This window comes from Rissa tridactyla, chromosome 4 (assembly GCF_028500815.1).
Source record: "Rissa tridactyla isolate bRisTri1 chromosome 4, bRisTri1.patW.cur.20221130, whole genome shotgun sequence".
NCBI lineage: Eukaryota > Metazoa > Chordata > Aves > Charadriiformes > Laridae > Rissa > Rissa tridactyla.
The window spans coordinates 41,224,086-41,243,904 of record NC_071469.1 but is presented as its reverse complement, the minus strand read 5'-3'; the positions used below and the strand labels follow the sequence as shown (position 1 = coordinate 41,243,904).

The 19,819-nt window shown below is 42.3% G+C and overlaps 2 protein-coding genes across 3 annotated transcripts in view; one reads left to right on the top strand and one right to left on the bottom strand.

The window, feature by feature from the left end:
* The first annotated feature begins 18 nt into the window (after positions 1–18).
* ERH (ERH mRNA splicing and mitosis factor) lies at positions 19–8,057 on the top strand. The gene is made up of 4 exons (XM_054199679.1): positions 19–127; positions 3,540–3,627; positions 4,781–4,901; positions 7,565–8,057. Exons 1-4 carry the CDS (start codon positions 125–127, stop codon positions 7,665–7,667), a joined length of 315 nt encoding a protein of 104 aa, XP_054055654.1. The 5' UTR covers positions 19–124; the 3' UTR covers positions 7,668–8,057.
* GALNT16 (polypeptide N-acetylgalactosaminyltransferase 16) overlaps positions 4,898–19,819 on the bottom strand; it is a 115,829-nt gene continuing 100,907 nt past the window's right edge. The window contains exon 15 of one of the 2 annotated variants that reach the window (XM_054199672.1): positions 4,898–5,072. In XM_054199672.1, coding sequence (XP_054055647.1) covers positions 4,944–5,072 — 129 coding nt within the window. In that variant the 3' untranslated portion in view covers positions 4,898–4,943. Of the gene's footprint in view, positions 5,073–18,519; positions 18,541–19,819 lie in introns of those variants that run through there. The other variant, XM_054199671.1, reaches the window with a different exon arrangement.

Below are 19,819 nucleotides of genomic sequence, written 5' to 3'. Positions count from 1 at the left end.
ATCCTCAGCGCCCCAGCCGTGTGGCCGGCCGTTAGCGCGGCGCTTCCGGTCGGGCGCGGGGGGTTGTGGGGGGAATCGTCGCGCGCCTCTTCTCCGCGGCGGTGCTGAGGGAGCGGGAGCCGTGATGGTGAGCGGGGCGGGTGGGCCAGGCCCGGCGGCTCCTGCTCGCCCCTCCGTGCCTACTTAGGGGGGAGTCGGCGCGGCTAAGGGGAGTGGGGCGGGCTGCTTTCCCTTGCCACTGGGGTAGGCCGGCAGTGCGGGCGGGAAGGCGCGGCGGGTGGTGAGGAAGGCCGCGACCGTCGCTCCGGGCCCGGGCGGGCGGCTGCCGCCCGCCCGGGCCCGGAGCGACGGTCGCGGCCTCATGAAGTGCCCCCAGACCGGCTGCTATCTGGGAGGGGAAGTTTAACCTTTTGAATGGCACGCTAAAGCACAAAGGCCTACCGGTCACACTAGTTTGTGTTATTCATCTAATACATTTGAATATACCGAAGCGAGTTGTCGCCCTGCGGTGGGAGAACAGCTTCTGGGTTTGCAGCAAAGTTCTGCGTCTGTCTGGCGCTTGCTCGAAAGCAGTTGGCTTTTGCTGGGATGAGCAGCCGCAAGCCCTGTCCCTCTTGTCTGAAGTGAAAGACGACACTTAAACCACTTTTTCTGCCTAGCAGGAGTAACTGAAACACGCGTAGGTGTGTGCGGTATACTACTTGTATTTGCATCACCGCACATCTTATTCTTACAAGACTTGCTTATCTTCCTTTTTTATTTTTTTACTTTATTGTTGAATAGACTCTACAGTTGGTTGAAGCCTCTTCAGGCAGATGCTGCTGAGCTCCTGAGTTCTGCTGGTTTGGCTGTCAGTGCTGCCTTGACCATTTTTACAGGGCTGTGTTTTCAGTAATTGAAGGATTTTCTAAAATGCTGTCTAGAAGTGCAAAATTGGTGTAATATAAACCATGTGGTGTCTCATTTAGTGTCCTGCTTAACAGCAGCCAGTACAACTGGGCTTTTAAAGAAAGTGCAAGAAAACCCTACGTATGCATCAGAATAATAAGAAACCATATTACGCTCTTCCAGATAACCTGGTTCTAATGCATGAAGGTTTATGGATTTTCCCTTGTTTTGGTTTTCTTTTTCCTAATAATAAGATTTATACCTGTAGGAAAACAGAATAGTTCTTAGACTGATATTTGTCTGGCCACCTATAGCGCATCCTCAGTAGGGCAGGTAATAGTTGGAGAAAACTTTTCTCAGGCTTCTGAGCTTGTCACTTTTTTGCACCTCTGTGGTGGGAGAGGAGGAGCAATTTTATCAAATTATGCAATTTATTCTTTTTCCCTTAAGGTAAAATAATAGGAAGTTCCCAAGGAAACATTTGTGATGTAATACATTAATCCTACAATACAGATAGTCCTAATAGCATTAATTTTAATAAATTCCAGGCCAGTATCTGATACGGTATTTTAGAGTGTTTAAGGTGATAAGTGGTTTAAAGTCAGAAGCCCAAATAATTTCTACCTTACAGTTCTAAAAGAACTGGTTTACGTATCTGGCTCACTGATATTTTTTTCTGTAATCTGATTATTGTGATAATTTCAGAATATATACACATTCATTTAATACTCGAAGAATGGGAGGGATAGCCTGGGTATTTACAGGCCAGAAAGCCTAAAATGATTCCCCAGCAATATTCTGGGAGACTGAATACAGAATTCACTCAATTGTGATACAGTTTTGTAACTCCTGGTCAGTACAGTTTTACCTATGTTCTCTTAGGCCAAATAGACCCAACTTTTTTAATACTGAGTTTAGTTGAAAGAGACAAATATGTGTATGTAACCAGACACCACAGATGTAGTTTGCAAGACATTCTGATACTAAAGTAACACAGCTTTTCACTGTTCACTGACTGAACTGTCTGATGCACCTCATTCATTGTTGTTAATAAGGGATCCTTAGTCAAATCCTCCCAAAAAATCAGAGTTGCAAGTCCTGGAACCAAGCCTTGTCATCAGTGAGCAGCAAATAAAAATCATACTGCTGGAAAAGTACTTTATAATAAAGTTTGGCAGAGACATTTGGACTGCCTGGTAAGACGTGCCTGTTCAAGCACAATGTGCTTAGGAACAGCCAGATACCAGCCCTCCCTTGGGGAATTTCTTTCAAATCTAGGGTCCTCTGGCATACGTGGAAGTGGACCTAAATGGTCTAGTCTCCTTTGTATGATTTTTGTTACAGTGTGTAGCTCTGAATTCCCCCCTCTTTCCACTTCTGATTATGAAAAGTCTTGCTGCTGCTGTTTCTCTGTGCAAGTTTTTTCTGGGATTCTCTGAATCTCCTTCTACCATGTTATTTGAGACAGAATTTAAAGAACTGAAAAATACATTCCAGGCATGGGAATGCTATCAGTCATGGTGTAAAAATTTGTACTGTTTTGTTTGTAAATCTTGATATTTGCCATTTTTCTTTTCTGTTCCTGCATTCGAGTACTGAACTCGTATCTTCACTGATATGTCCAAAATGTGGGTCAGGATTTTTCTACCACCAGCTGATCAATTTAAGCCCAATAATACACTTTGGTATTAGTTTCCAGTCTGTCTTACTCTGCAGTTGCCGCCATGAATATTACATGTTTGTGCTCACCTCATATATTAGCATTGAAAATATTGGATCCAATTAGCAGCACTGGAAACGGTGTTTGGTAGCTTGCTTGCAAACTTTCTGTGCTGTGTAACCTGTTAATTAGATCACAGATTGTGTACACTTCAAAAATCTTGCCTGTTGTTTGCTCAAATTACTTGCTGTAGCCAAGTGAAAAATATTATAGGAAATAATGCAAGCCACCGACTGTACAATCATCTGAGTCTTTCCTGCAGAAGAACAAGCTTACAGGCTCTGACATTTGGAACAGTTATCTGTGCCATAATTACTGTTGCAGTAGACTCACTGAAGTATGAAAAATCAGTGCATCTGTTTTGCAGGAAATAATCTTGAATATTAAGTGCGGATTTGTTGTATAATTTGTGTTCCCTTGAAGCTGAATGAATAACACAAAAGTAGCTATTTGTGTTAAAATCTTTAAGGTGATACTGACAGTGAATTAAGTTGGACTCCCCCCTTGCTCTTTAATTGGGGTATTTGAAATCATACTAACAGCTTGCATTTGGAATAAAATAAGTAAATGCACTAATGGCATAGCTTTTATACATTGACTCTTTATCGCTTTGCTTTTCTGTTTATATAGAAACTATTATTTCTGGTATTTTTTTTTCAGCACAATAGCTTCTTTACTGGTGATTTTACACATTTAAACTTATATAAGGATTGATAGGACTGATTGGAAACAAAAATTAATAACACAGCTTATATGAACAGTAAGTACTATTTGGAAAATGTCTGTGTGTCCTTGAGTGCTGGGTCAGTATTTTAATATTACACTTCTTTTTAGTGCTTCATTCAGATAAATAACTTAATTCAAACAAAAAAAACATGCAAATTTTGCAAATAACCTGTTTTCTTGGTGTTTGTTTTGTGCTGTTTTTCAGTCTCACACAATTCTACTTGTCCAGCCTACCAAGAGGCCAGAAGGCAGAACATACGCTGATTATGAATCGGTGAATGAGTGCATGGAAGGTGGGTGCAGAAATGGTAGACAAAAAATGTTGTTAAACCCCCTTTTTTGACATATTCCCAAACTTACTCTGTAAGAAAATAAGTTGCTGTTCATGTTTTTCAAGGTAATTCACAAAAGAATGCAAAAATGTCTCTTGCTTTTAGTTTACTAATGTTTTAGCAAACTAAAAATAGCTATTTTTTGTTTCTAAAACTTCCTTTTTATATTAGATGTCTCGTTTTGATTTAACTAGATTGAACCACATTCAACTCAAAAGAGCAGACAATATTCTTGGTGGGGCTGTGCAGTAGACTTGCTGATCAGAGCCTAGCTCTCTCTCTGATTTCTGTGCTAGCCACGTAGAGGAAATATTGCTACTGGAATTAATATGTAAAATAAAAGTACGTGTGCAGTTGAGACATAATTTGCAGCCTCATGGCATGTCTGACAGAGAAGAAAATCCTGCATGACTTTAAGAGACATATAGTGAGCTTGGAAAGATTGAAATACTACAGCTGTATGATTTAAATGTGGAAGTTCACTTAAAACTTCCTGGAATTAGAATTATTAATGTTGTGAGGCAAACAAAAGCATAATAAAGACCATGTAAAGCCTCTGTGTTCACTTTAATATTATATTCTTCTCAAGTGTATCTGAATTATTTATGGACTAGCTTAAATAAAACTGATTTAAATTCACGTAGAGGCTTGTGCTGTCACTTCTACCTCAGTAGCCCTGATTGACTCTTCTCATCAAGAATGATCTCTCTTCTGGGATTTGAGTAGCTTTATTTGACATTAGTTCTTCTCTTTCTCAGGTGCTCGTACAGTAGGAATTATGTTGCAATTGCTGTCTTAAAATTATTAGGAGGAATTTCACGTTTCCATTAGAGCTTACTGCATGGAAAGTTACATCTTTGACCAAACGACATTTTTTTACTCTAGATGCTTCTGTCCATGCATCTTACCTGATTTTATAGTTTTAGTATTATGTTTCAATGCAAATAGCTAGAACAAAAGCACTGCAAAATCTGAGTAAGAAGTTTATGTCTCTGTTTTCATGGTAGTCATCTCTAAACTTTCCTGATAGTCGTGGTTCAAAAGCTGAAGAAGTGTCAGCAAATACAGTTGTTGGGTTTTTAATATTGCACTGTTAATCTTTTTTTCTCTGTAGGAGTCTGTAAAATGTATGAAGAGCACCTGAAAAGAATGAATCCAAACAGTCCATCCATTACGTATGATATCAGCCAGTTGTTTGACTTCATCGATGACTTGGCAGACCTCAGCTGTCTTGTGTAAGTTCAGTTCTACAAGTCCATTTCAGTGACTTTGAGAAGTCAGAAGTCTTCCATGTGAACTTTTGCATGTTTTATGTGAAACCTGGTGAGATTCTGGAGGTTTTTGCAATAACCGTTAGTAAGGCAGCAGTATTGCAGCTGGCATGTCATATTGCCCACTCCACTTAACTGTATTGGAATAAAGTATTTTGAAAGTTTAGAAACTGACAGTTCCACTTGGAGTTTAGTCACGTTGAAGCTCCCAGCATTTCAGATACTGAAGTCCTACAGTTCAATACAGCTACGTATTTTATTAATGTCAGAATCCGTTTAAATTGGGGCTGTATCTACCTTTGTGCAGTTGGTTCAATTCTTAAGGAGGCAGAACGATTACGGAATTTTATTCAGCTGAGGGCTTTACTAGTGGTGCAGTAGAAGTCCATAGAAGTGCATTGCAGCCAATTGTTTACTTTCATCGAGATACAGCAAGGTGGAAGTTTCTGTAAATCCTAATGAAGTGATTGAGGAACAGATCAATCCTCCAGAGAGCCCTAGCTAATTGTTTCAGTGTTCTTGTGAATACATTATGTCCAGTTCTCATCTCTGTATTGTAGTTGTGGGCAAGCAAAGGTGGTTTTATGTACTTTCCATTCTGACTGCACTGTGAAATCAAATATTGAATTTCACTACTCAGAATATAACTTAGCATTGTAATGAAATCACTTAGCCCAGATCATGAGTACTTCCCATACCATAAATTTCAAGGTAATGGTTTGATATGACAGTGGTATCAACCTTGCAGAAATTCTCTTGAAATAAGGATACAAATCTTATATTCAAATTACAAGAGACATAGTATTTGTCTCTCCAAGCTCAAAATTCGAGAGAAACTCTTATTTAAGGCAGTAGGTATCGGGTGCAGACATTCCTGCAGCTGTACTGCTCTGTCTCAAATCCCAGTGCAAGTACTTGTGCAGCTGCACAGTGAACAGCCTTTGCCAGTTAATTCCAGTTTAAAACAAAAACTATTTTTAAACAACGGAGCATCAGATTGCTTTTCTTTGCATTCTGATGTACACACAGAATCTATGTTACTGATAGTGACTTATTACAAATGCCATTTAACAAAGTTTTCAGCAGAATAAGTAAACCAGGATTACAGTTTCTGCAGTTACCTTGTTCCTAGACATTCTGCCTTGTTTGATCTTCACGTGTCATAGTGCTGGCCTGATGCAGTTTGAAAGACACACTTTGTTTTAATTTATCTAACAGACTGAAGCTAGTACTTGCTTTAGGAAGTAGCAACTGTTTTCCATTACAGTCTTGTGCCTTTCATAATTAGGCTTGTAAACTCAGAGTTGTGCCATATTCTACTTCAGTTTATAGTTTTCCACCAGATGGCACACGTAGCACGTAGCGTACCAGACATGTGTGTTCAAGGAGATTCCTATAGTACTTGCTATCTGGTCTCACAGTATAACATTATGAATGGATTGGGGCAGGGGTGGAGATCAGTAACTTTTCCTGAAACTAACATTTCTTACACTGCACTGGAATACTACTAACTGCTACTATATATATACACGCGCGCACACACACACGGAGAAACACTTTCTGTGGCCATGAACCAGTCACACTGGGGTTTAAACAAGTATTTGTTAGAAACTCTATGCTTAGGGTTTTTCTTCCTTAGGTAAGAACTGTAAATTACTCTGGATGGAGTTAACTCTGGATTTTTACTTAGCTTTTTGCCAATGACCATCTCATCCTTCTTACCCAATTAGAAATACACATACCGAGATTTAAAGAATGACCAGGACTTCAGTAGTTCTTGAAGCATTCACTGAAATTCATCATTCATCTTCACAAAAAAATGTTCAAATTTAATGACTAAGGGGGAAAGGAGGGCATGAATCTGCACAGATAACTTCACACAATTTACTTTCATTTTTTGGTCTAATTCTGCTTCAATTCAACACTGTCTTGAGTAACTGAGTTCTCTGGCCCTGGCAAGAAATCTTGCTAGTGGACTACTATTACCAACTATCCCTGAGTACCAAAGAAAATGCATCTGTGGGTTCTTGTTTTCAGTTTGCGTTTTATGAAGCGTCCTTGTTTGTTAGAGGTAGGCTTGCCATCACTGCCAACTGGCAAGAATTCTTTGTCATCCATCTATGAGTCTACCTTTGCTCCTAGAAGCGGTGCTTTTATTCATTTTCTAAAAGTTCCAAACAGAAGTGGAATACTTAAACTCACATGAACACTTGCTTGAAGTACTGTTGAAGAAGTGTTTGGCTCATTAAGATAAATTAAATTGTTTCCTGGTGGAACTATTCTTCTTCATTCTGAGCTCCAGGATATTAAGGTGCTCCATTTGCTGTCTCCCATAAGTAATTATATTCACGAATTAAAATGTGAACGCTGTGATCCAGTCACTCAGTAGTCCTTGGAGGATTTTGTTTTATTTCAGGTTCTTACTGATTTGCTGGGTGACTGTTTTTTAGGGAACAGGATAAATCTCTTTGATGAGTGGCAATTCCCATCTACTTCTGATATTACTTGTGTTCTGTACACAACTTCCTGCCTCAAACACCTGAGGACGCTTAATTGTTTGCCAAGTTCTTCTGGTAGATGTACTACAGAACAGACTGATATTACATTAGTTCTTTTTTTCTCTCTAGTTACCGTGCTGATACTCAGACGTACCAACCGTACAATAAAGACTGGATAAAGGAGAAGATCTACGTCCTCCTCCGCAGGCAGGCCCAGCAAGCAAGCAAATAATGTGGGCACCATCATTACATGGGTTTGGGGGAGGGCTCGGACAACAGGTGTGTACAGAGTGTAGTAGTGAACGTTTTGTATTATAGTCATCCTGTTGCCATCTTTGTAACTCTTTAGCCAGGACTGAATGTATTGTTAGAGATGCAAGGATTTTGTTGAATTTGACTTTTTTTTCAGTGTAAATGGAGAAGAAAGTGCAACATCTTCAGCAGAGTTTTAATTTGTTTTTTCCTCTGGTTAACTAATGGTCCTACCTTGTTTGAACCCCTGGGGCTGTTCACATTGTACTTCGCCACATTCACTGTATGTGCCCTTCTGTGGGGTTTCCAACATTTAGTTATGTCCTTGAGACAGTCTTAATGGGGAATAAAAAATTACCCTTTAGTTAAACTTGAGTGCTGAATTTTGTGGGTTTTGCCAAACAACAAGTTAAATCTTTCTTGCCTGTTTACCAAAGAACAGGGCTTGAAAGGTTACGTGGACTGAACCAACAGTTGTTTGCTGTATTACAGAATGGCTCAAATTCTGGCCTGCCAAGTTAACGCTCTGTCCTAGTCTTGGTTATTGTCTTTCCTGGGGATCTTTAGGAAACACAGCAACCTTCTTGCACTCTAAACTTGATCTTTCTACCAGGCATTTATTCAGGTAAGTGTGTCTTCTCTGGGGTAGGTGATGGGTAAGAGCAGACTGAACATACCACGTCACAGACCCCACAAATTAGTCTACTTCCACCTTTCCCCTGATAAGTGAATAGGCAAAGCAAATTGTTTCGATGAGAATTTGCCCCAAACTGCATTTTCTCTTTACAAATGTTAAAGACTTAACTGCTTGCACACACTGTAAAATTTTACCTGCCCCTGGACATGCTGAATGCTGATGTCTTTGTAATTTTGCTGTGCTAAAAAAGTTTGGATTGGAGGGCACATTAGACCAAAAAATACAGCAGGTAGAAAAGCAAAGCTGGCTTGGTGCTTTATACCTTTGCATTAATCTAGATTTTTTCTACTGTAGGTACAGATTTGAGTCTTAGACCGTACAGGTATGCTTAACCAAGAGCAGTTCCAGCATTAACAGGGGAACGTAATTCTCTCCAGTGCACTTAACTTCCTAATACACATCAATAGTTTCTGATGGACCTCACGGCAAATGGATTGGCTTAAAAGAATCTGAGGTCAAATTGACTGTCTAGAGTAAAGCTTTCATGAAATACCTTCACTTAAGTGATAAGTAATAGCTGCTGAAGACTTGGAATCAAATTACTGGAGAGATAGAAATTCTTAGAAAGGTATTGGGAGCAGGTGTTAAACTTTTTTCCCCAACATGAATACAAATTAGAGATTAGACCTACTAGCTCTAGTGCCCAGGAATTGATTCCATCTGTTAATGGCAAAATATGCTTCCTATATAAGAAATAGTGATTTTCGAAACATAGTAGGTCAGAACTATATTAGTCCACTTAAGGTTACTTAAGTCTGCAAATACTTCTGTATGGAAGTTTTATCTTCAAATGCAGCTTGACACAGTAACTAAAACTTACAAAATTCACTATTGCCCGATATAATAACATTCAAATTTAATATAAGCAATATTATTTAAACAGCTTGTATAGCTTCTCCTCCTGTATAGCAAGTAGTAAAATAACATGTTCTTTTCTAACATGTTTGAGGTTTACTTCTGGTAAATGTTTACAGTTTTTTTGGTAAAAATCCCAATATTCTCATGGTGGATCATTCAAGGTGCTAAGTAGAATGCAATTTTGCAGTCTTTAAATAAAGGCAAATAAACATTCCCTCTCACGATAAAAATACTGATTTAATATTTTCCTCATTCTATGAGCTTGTTTGCAATTTAAGGAAAACCAGTCGTGGAGGCTCTTCCCTTATTGTGAAAAGTGCAACGAGCATGCTGAATCTGTCCTAATCAGGAACTTGGAACATAACGCAGCTCTTTCTTTAACCCAACATTTGGTCTAATAAAATTCTTCGTCTTTTGTGGTTTTCATTCTAGTATAATAATTGCAAACTAAGACCAGTAAACAAGTACAAAACGTGAATTTCTCATGTTAGAAGAAAATGCTTTAAAGTAGGCAGTAATAAATGTTCCTCCTTTATGAAAGGGATTTTGTGAAGGTATGGTTTTTTGGAAAGTAGAAGGTAAATAAGCTTTAAGTTCAAGGTTAATTCATGTGAATTATTATTTTTAATTTTTTTTTGTCGTTGTTACACACTGACACTTCTGTGGTCATCTCAGTAATGAAGTTTTCATGGAATTGAAATATGCAAGTAAATGTTCCTTTTATACCTCTAGAGCCAGACTCAAACTTCTGCTGATATAAACATATTGTCTGTAGACCATTTTAAGATAAGGGACCTGGGCATCATTTCTCATTTCCCCTTTGTCACCCAGCTATAAGCTTGCCCCCCCTCCTAAAATAAGCTACTAGTCAAAACGCTTTAGTGCGTAGTTCTTGAACTGCTATTCTCCATATTCCTTTAGAGTTGCCTTTCACTTTATTAACTACTCATGAAGCAACAGTTTTGTTGCTTAACAGAGCAGCTGACTGAACACAATGGAAGGAAAAAAAACGCTGCAGAATCTACCAGGTGTGCAGCTGGTCGGCAAGAGGAGTCTGGAAAGCTGTCCCCAACTAATCACTGCCTTCAGGAATACGGTAAAGAGGGTTATGAGCATTTGGAAACATGTAACGTGCTAGTAGACATTCTACTGGCACTCCAGTCTGCTCTAGCAGGCCAGGTGAAAAATTACTTCCCAGTTTGCTTTTTGGCATCTTTTCCAGTAAAGGATGACAGTGGTGTGTTTAGGACTTTCTGTGGGTGCACCTGTCCTTAGAGGCACAAGACAGCACTTCTACTGAGAGTGCGCAAACATTTGCCTGAGTTCAGCTACTATAAAAGTGAGGTTTGTCAGCAGCGTTTTGCAAGTAAAGCCATAAACAAACTGCATGATTTACCGAAAGTTTGTCAGAAAAGAACCTGTCATCCCATGCTGGCTTTGCCTGTGGCAGGTTGGTGCTTCCTGCATGAAGGGTAGGTACAAGTAACAGTCTTGGTCGTACCTGCTACCGTGTGGGAGTAAATGATAAAATAAGTTATATTGATTTATTTTCTGCTGCAGAAGGCAGCTCTTTTTTTTTTTTTTTTAAAGCAAGCGCATTGAGCAATTCTAGCTTGAGTTCAATGAGATGTATGAGCCCTCATCCATCGCCAGGAGTACAGAGGAGCTGAGGTGCTTGCCTGACTTCAAGCTTGTCTCGGGGAGCCGGGAAACACACTGCGTCTTTTCTCATCATGGAATTGACAAGTCCTCACGGTGGGCTCTGGCCTGCCTGCTCGCGATTTCGGGTTGAGGCATGACCAGAATGATACAACTCATTTCTCGGCGTGGCTATTAGCTAAGGAAATAGTAAGGTGATGTCTGGTGAGGTGGCCAAGCCGATCTAACAGTTCCCTGCTGTTGGAAGGCACAATGTGTCCCACGCTGCGTACGAGCGAGACAGTGGGTGTTGTGGGGGAGAGCAGGGCTGCTGGTCACTTAAAAAAACCAACCAAACAAACCTCACCCGAGGCTTTCAGAACAAGGTCGAGTATGGTAGATGCTGTTGCAGAAAACAGTAGATAAATTGTCATATATATGTATGTGTAAAGGACCAGTTTATCTACAATTGCATGCTCCTGACAGTCAGTAATGTACTGGGCCAGGGGGAAAGTGCCTGACACTATTCTATCGCTTACTTTAATTAACAATTAATTTACAAGCCAAAAATCTTGCAGCCAGTTCAAGGACCTAGGTCTGATGTAACCCCCCACTAGGATTAGAATTTGAGTTGCGTGTGACTCCACAATACCAACAGGAACACTCTCTTACAGAAACATCACTCTGCAGCCTCTGTCAGTGTGCTGAAGGGGATTGAGAAAAGGAAAATTGAGTTTGTATCCCTGCTTTGAGGGTGAAATAAGCCAGGCGGTTAAAATGCTTGTCTACAGTTCCTTCCAGCTTCACAATCTTTTAAAATAGACTGAAATCGTGACATCCATCACAGTACATCATAAGCACAGCAGGAAAGGAGCATCCCCATCGTTTCATCAGTCTGCGCTTGTGTTTAACACCATCACATACAGCCGGTAAAAAGAGTAAGTAGGTAGCCAAGACCACCTTGTTATCTTTGTTAGCACCTAATGCGTGTGCTTCAGAAGAAACACCGTTTACAGCAAGAGAAAGACTTCACCATTCGCAGGATTTTTTAGGTTGGAAGAACCATCAGATTTTTGAGCCGCATTAGAAAGAGGTAAGAAAGTTGCTGGTTGTGATCTCGTTACCACATGCCAAGCAACGAGCTAGTTCATGAAAGCAAGGACGCTCCTTAAGATGACTTGCCCTCCAAGGGAGGAGGGGAACACTCCAGGTACTTTGCTTTAGAGTACATAAACAGTTACGTACATTTGCAATTCCCACCGAGTAACAGCCTGATTGTGCTGGAACTCAGCTGCGTTGGAAACTCAAACAATCCGTCAAGAAAACTAATAAACAGTGGAAAAATCAAGGGTAGCTGGATTACGAGTACAAAGTAATTTCAAGCTCCTGTTTTTCAGCTGCTAGGAAACTGTTAAGTGTCAGCTAGACCCTGGAGTGCATTAAAACAAATACATTATAAATTTTCTGGTTTACCATTATCATAGATTTGCTGGGCTGGGAGTATTTTGGGGGAGCATAATTCAGCAGTTCTCCAGCAGGAGACAGGTTGTGGCCAAGGCCAGCAACCGAGTCGGAGATTCTCAGCTATACATAAACTGCAAGAGTAAATCTGTTGAAATAGAATATTACTTTAAAGCTCTGCCATATTAGTCAATTCTCTCAGGTTTTCTACACCGAGTGCCTTGTCTGCTATAATATTACTTAGTGTTGGCTGAATATAATGTTCCATCCACCGAAATAGCAGGGGAAGGAATTTGCCACTGAAATAGACCGAACGGAGATGTTTGGTTTTGCGCGGTACAAGGCAGCTCTCTATTCTGACCCATTAATAAATGCTTCGTCCTCACTCGGCCTGAAAAGGATTCAAGTTAAAGTAACACCCATCGGTTACAGGGAACCATCATATTCTAGCAATTAGTAATCTGAACGGTGCCTGTACCAAGAGTTTATCTGGATGAGGTTTGGGCACAGCTCCAATTTGTAAGGTTTTATTCGTGCTGAGTTCGCACATGACACACGAGTAAAACTTGAGTGCTGCGTACCCCGGCTCAGTGCCCTCCCTGGTGGAATGTTAGCAAGGGCTTTGTTATTAATTTTTTTTTTTACACACCCTCGTGGATGTGCTGCTGCAGAGTCTCCGTAGTCCCTCCAAATAAAAGCGCTAGCATGCACTGTCGTCTTGGCGTCAGTCATCAGTGACACGCACACAGCTTCTGGAGCTCTGGGTAGCTGCTGCGGGCCTTGCATTTGTAGCATGTAAGTCAACAAGGCCTGGAGAAGAGAAAAATTGGGCTGTGTACTTAGGGGCTGTGTTTCTGGACTCTACCACTTGTGTGGCACAGAATCGCTAATGCACCGGTGCTTCCGTCTAGCGTATCTAATTGCCTGTTCAAGACAGCTTCTGCATCGCTCCACTGACTGTGCAGGAAACGGGCTCCTAAGTTTAAACCTCTCAGCTATCCAGGGGATGGGCTTTCACACACCCCCAACACAAACCTGTTGCCCTGAGAGGTTGGGGAGTATCCATCCTTGGAGTTGTTCAAGACCTGACTGGACACAGCACCGAACAGACAGCTCTGCTCTGAGCAGGATTTGACTAGGTGACTTCTGGAGCTTTCTTCCAAGCTAAATTATCCATCGTTCTATTGGATTCACTACTGGAACATCCTATATAATGAGAAACGGGAAACCTAATCTTTGAATCCCTACTCCGACCAATTTCATGCGGACATTTGAACCCCGCGTTCTCCAGGCCACCTAGGACGGTGCTGCAAACGGCAGGCTAGTGAGCAGTCCTGAGTGGGTTTGTGTGACACAACAGGAGCGTTCATTGGGCTACAGAAAGGGCAACTAATCCCTGGTGACAAAGAGAGGGCGCAGAACAGTCGGATTTCATCTTGTTGTGATGTTTTCTTTGAATGAAAGAAGGCTCACATGGGACACTGAGAATAATGCCTTCTTGTAGGGGTTTAGTCCTGCAAGGTCATCAGACCTGCCACCCAGATGCCCCGCCTTCCTCTCCATACACTCGCACACCCTGCAAGCATTTCACAAATTTTAAAAAAAAAAACTGTATAAGAGATTAAAGGCCTCAGAAATCTGTGATGTATTGATAGGGAAAGCTCAAGGACATTGCAAAATGCCAGGGGAAGGTAAGAAACAGGCCATGCATGACAACGGAGAGAAAAACAATCACACCTGTGTCCCTGCCCCCACCCCAACAGCCCCCGCTAGTCTCATTGGGAGGCAAAGGCATCCCGGTGCAGCAGCCAGTAATGCACTTGCAGGGGAAAGAGGAAAGTCAATGCTACTAGGATGAGAAATAAACCTTGCTCCACAGTTCATTTTTAGCTGTGCCTACTCTCAGGTTCTGAGCAGGAAACAAATCCGGGGCGGGGGGAGAAATCTCTCTCTCTCAATACATTGACTTGATCTCTGAGGGAATTCTTAGCTTGTACATCTATTCCACTGCAACACGGGAATGTGGCAGAAGCACCGAGGCATTACCGGAGTGCAGCAAGCAGAGTCAGCATTCCAGTCTTCTCTTTGAAGAAGTGCATTTGTCAAATCCAGAATTGTTTCTTCTCCATCCCCGTCACCTCCAGAAGTTTAGCCAGTGCCAAACCAATGCAGGTCTCCTTGCCTGGCTTGTAACGCTGTTCCTGAACACGCTTCCCTGCTCGTGAATATCCTTCTAGATTCTGGGCCAAGTGAGTTCGACTTCTATCCACTTAATGCTACTAACATCTTTTTGTCTTCTTTAAGTACTTCACCCCTCATGTCCCAGGAAGAGCAATCATTCCTCATCTCAGTTTTGATAAATTAGTAACTTGTGATTTGTAGTTTCTTCTCGTACAAAAAAGGTTGCTTTTGTCTCCTGCTCATCCTAGCAGTTTTCTGCATCTTTTCCTGTCTAAGTCTGTCTCCAATTGAAGATAATGATAATTCCAGGTACCTGCAGCTCTGAATGAAGTTTACCAATCTTTCATACTCTGGTGACGATATCTCCTTAGTCTTAACCAAGAATGAATCATTTAATGCCTCCTAAAATTACATGTGTTGATTTTGTGTTTACAACACACTTAATTGTTCAGTGATCACTCAGTGCACCCTGTATCCCTTTCCTCTACCATCTCCAAGTAAAAGCACTCATTATTCATACAAAAGTGAAACACCTTCAGCTAGAAAGCTTGAGACAGAGACACATGAGAATAACCAAGCAGTGGATCTTAATGAGGACACTCACCTGGGATATTCCGGAGGACTCAAAGCCTGTCTGAAATGAGCAGAGCAGGAGCTACATTAACCACAAAACTGCGTTGCTCTATTTCTTAGTAGAAAGGCACCCCCAAATCAGGTCAGCCATAGCCCCAGGAAGTATCTCCCTTCTGAAAATCCTAAGGAAAAATAGGTACCTCCCTCCATCTTGTAATTAATGGACTAATCATCTTGTTAGTATATTGCATAACCCAGCCAGCTCTCTGCTCAGCACGCTGGCTTCTGTCTACCTTACCCCTCAGCCGCAATCTTGCCTAACTATGGGAAGCCTCGGCATCTCATTTGGAGCCCCAGGTTCCTCCTGGGGGAGAACAGCAGCCAGTAGAATTTTTATCAACCTCTTCCTGCCCCACAAGACACCTCAAATACCACGGTGTAGCTCCATAAACCTGAGTTCTTCATTTAAACTGTTTCTGTAGAAAATTCATGACTACCTCCAGGCATGCTGTCATTAGAAGTTAGACATTACTAAAAGCTAGTTGCAGGGAGAACGGAGGTCCAGCCTCAAAGGTGTTTAACACATAATTCAGATTGAAAAAACTACCTGTGTGACTTGCCCAGGCTCCCTTCTAGCTCGTGGCGTAATCTGACAGTGAAACCCAGATCCCAGCCCAATGCCAGCTGAGCCAGCTTCACGCTGAGCACCTTGCTCCAATCCCCCCTTCCCCTCCCTCACACATGCATTGACCCAACTGGTATCTCTTGCCTTACTTCCCATCAAATGCTGCCACTCACCCTAACTAGCAATTAGTAGAGCTAATTAGTTAATGCAGAAGATCCTCTAAGAATTGTAACACACCCCTCTTCCTAATTACTTAGACAAGCCCCATAAAGAGAAATCTATCCATGGCTGCTAAACGCAAGGATGCTGTCCCTGGCTTGGGATGTCAATACATCAGAAGTTACTGAGAACCCTGAGAGTGTTTTGGGAGAGCAGCACCATGCAATCGCCCTGTTCTTACTTTTTTTTCCCCAGATGCTTGGTTTGGGTCACTGACAGAAAGAGGCTAATGGACTCGGTGGCACTTTTATCTGGTCAGATGCACAGAAGCTCTCTATGTTGAGGGCTTATTTGTATTTGTTTGGGTTTTTTCCTACTTGACTGATGTTTTCCATAGATGTTTTGCAGCGAAAGTTCAAAGTGTCTTTGCAGACCTAAGGTAGATAAGGAGGTGCAATAACAGCAGCATCTTTCTCCATTGTGTACTTTCCTCATTGTTTCCACTAGTTTGGTGTTTTGGGCATGGTGTCATCAGAATGAGAGAGCTGGAGATGATGTAACACTAGCTGATGTAGTTACTGTTTAGGAGCTTGGGCTCATGGGCTTCATGAGGACCCAGAAAATACTTGCCCCAGAACGCAAGTGGTACTACAAATCAGTTGAAATATCTGCTTCATGGCACTGAGTGGTTTTTAAAGTGACTCTTAACATGGTAGATGATAACTTTTTTTGTAAACTTAAATGCAATGAATAATACTGATTTAGCCACATCCATGTTTCTTTGAAGTCTAATGCTTCAGCACTCTTGCAATTACTTCTCCAGATGAGTTCTGGGGGCCTTAGCAATTGCTTGCTGCTGCTATTTTGATCCTGTGCCCTAGGAGTATAAACTCAGTTATAGAAACTCCATCTGAGTCCATTTAATGAACTAGATGAATCAGAGCCCTGCAATAAAGCCCAATTAGAAATGAGAGCACAGAGGATATTGATCCCCTTAAAACCTCTTACAGCTTTCGGGATCTGCTTGGTCACTCGTTGCTACAGCAGGTACCAAGCCTTTCCTGCCAGTTCATTTTCATCAGCTTGCTGGGACTGTGGTCTGAGTAAGATGTGATTGAACAGATCAGCTGGTGGGGGCCATGGGGTATGACGAGGAGCCCCCAAATAGCCCTTCTTGCACATGCCCACAGTCCTCTGGGTCAGGTTTTACTACTCTCTAATTCAGAGGAAATTTCTACAGCAGCACTTGCTGCTTCTCCGAGCAACATCAAAAAAACCCTTTGAGATTTTGTAAGATGTTTTACTAATGGACATGGTGCCTGGAGGCTCTGAGTTCACAGAGGTCATAGGTGGTAGCATTATCATGCACAGTACACCCATGAAAGGGTCCCGTGAACTCCACTAACTCCAGACCTTCAACCTTCTTTGCAGTATATTACAGGATAAAGAACCTCTGTGCTAATGAAGCACACGTTATTCAAATGAGACATTTGAATAAGAACTTTGAGAAGCGTGCGTTAAGATGGATGTATGGCATCCTAGCCAAAATATAGGGCTCAAATTCAGATGATTCTAGACGCTTTTCCAGGCTGTACCCCAGATGATGTACAGTGTCCAGAAGCCAAGATGCAAAGGGTGTAGTTGGGATTTGAGTTGTTAGATCTCACACCGGAATCCAAAAAGCCTCTATGCAGCTGTTAGCCAAAGCTGGACTCACCTCAAACATGTACGTCTGGTTCTTCACAATTCAGGATCTGCTCCAACACCTGCCCAGAAGTGCTTTAGTCTCAGCTGTGTTCAGACTGTCTCCGTCAGCAAGTGCTAAGGGAACTCATAAACAAGGTGTTCCTCCATTTCCCTTGATTTGGTAAGCCTTCCCAGGGCACAGCCATTGTGAATAAACACAAAAATAAAAGAACAGTCACCGCTTTCTCTGTTTCACCAAGCTGTATAGGTTTGTCTGGGGCTGGCAGGAGGGATTAGAGGGCAAAACACTGAACAACATCTGGTGAGGCTCTTTTGAAATCCTTGGTATGGAATATCTGAGGATGACCTGCACCAGAGGGAAAGTAATTACAGTTTTCTAGCAGCAGCTGGGGCATTAGCGTGGCAGAAAGGTCCTGCATTCCAGGCACTGCTCCAAAGGCTCCAAACCATTGAAATTCAATGGTTAAAGGATCAAAATGCAAAGTAATTCCTGAAGCGATCTCAGGCTCCAGGCCTTGCACCAGAGATGGAAAGCTCTTGAACCACTAGGCTAGAATCATACATCCTTTGTCCAAAGTAAGCTTCATTATCATGCGAGGCGTAAAGTAGAGCAGCTTCAGCAGGCAGAGCTAAGAGAGCCTCCACCTTGAGCAACACCAGTTTCCCAGAGGGTCTGTTCCTTCATTAATATATTGCATCGGTACAAGCGTAGGAGTGATTCCTGACAGCAAGCAGACCCCTCCCATGGATTTCCCCTCACAGGAGAGTCTGCTTGCTGCGGGGAAGCTGCTATAGCAGCCCTGTGGGGTTCATAGCTCAGCCTGTGCTAAAGACGCTCCTGGGCAAAGGGGCTACGTCCACGCTGGCAGCTGCTGGTCCTGCCAAGGGCTCTTGGATGCTGCAAGCAGCCACCAGTGACCCAGATGCGTCCTCTTCTGACCTGGGAAAGAGGAGCTGCAAAGACAGGTTAAATCCAGCTTTCCTACCACCCTGCCCCTCACAAACTCAGCACTAAGCTCACCTCCGATTTGGGGACCTGGCTTAGGCTGACGCCAGGTTGGTGTCGTGCACTCACACTATTTATTTTTAATAAGATCAAAATGAAGCTGGGAGCTGGGGGGGAAGGGAAGAGTTTTGCAAAAATCCAGATGCCTTCTCTCTCAGGACAAAGGATTTGTGCTCAAGAGGCTTCCCCAGCTCTTCAGCAGAGCTCAGCACTTGCAGACACCTGACAAACTCCTGCCAAAAAAGTTTACACAGAGGTGATATGTGACACGTTAAATATTGCTAATGAGCATCAGGTGTTTGCAGGGGAAAATGGCTCCTCGTCTTAGATATGGTAATTCTTTTAAAGATCTATTTAGCATTTAGATTGCTTAGGGGGGGAAAGAGCTTGGAGCAGCTGATTGCCTTGAAAAATGCTCCAGTAGTAAGTGGATCTTTTTGAACGTTGCTTTCATCTACTCAGACAGAAAGCAGAGGTGACACTTCAGCTTGGGATAATTAGGACTTTGACATCATTTCGTTGTCCTTGTCAACAGCATTACAACGCCCCCGTAGCCTCTAGTTACAAAAACCACACACAACAATTCTCACACAATAGGGTTTAAGAGAATTAAAATACAAAAGATTAAATGCGCTGCACTGAAACCTTGAGAGGAGCCGAGAACCAGCCTGAGCATCCGCACTCTGTAACTTAACCCCAAGCATAAGACCCTTTGGTATGCTTTTAAACTCAGCTGCATCTGTCGCCTTTATAATGCCCGTTTTCATCAGCAGATAGTTACGGCTGCAGCATCATCAGCTTTCAGAGGCCGAGCGATTTAGGCCGAACAAAACTCTTGGAGGCGAAGGCTCCCATGAAAATCCCAGCTATGGCAGGAGGTAGGGGCAATTGCTGAGCCAGGGACCGAACTCTCCCGTGGCAGTGGAGTGTCTCAGCCCACGGCCAGGCTGCACCGTGCCGGCAAGCCCGGCCTAGGGGACAGTTTAAAACTATCCAGGGCTGGCCAAAAGGACAAAGCAGCCCGCAAGCCTCATTCATACACCAGGCTGAGCAAATCCAGCAATTTGCAATCAAGCCCCTGCTACAATTCACTACTTCTCCTCAAAAAGCTGAGAAATGACCTAGAAAAACAGCTTGTGCCTCAAAGAGGTCCCTCTGTGCCTGAGTTGCTGAAACACCATTTACGTCCTTCCTGCCCTGCAGCGTGTTCAGCAGCAGAAGCGGGGC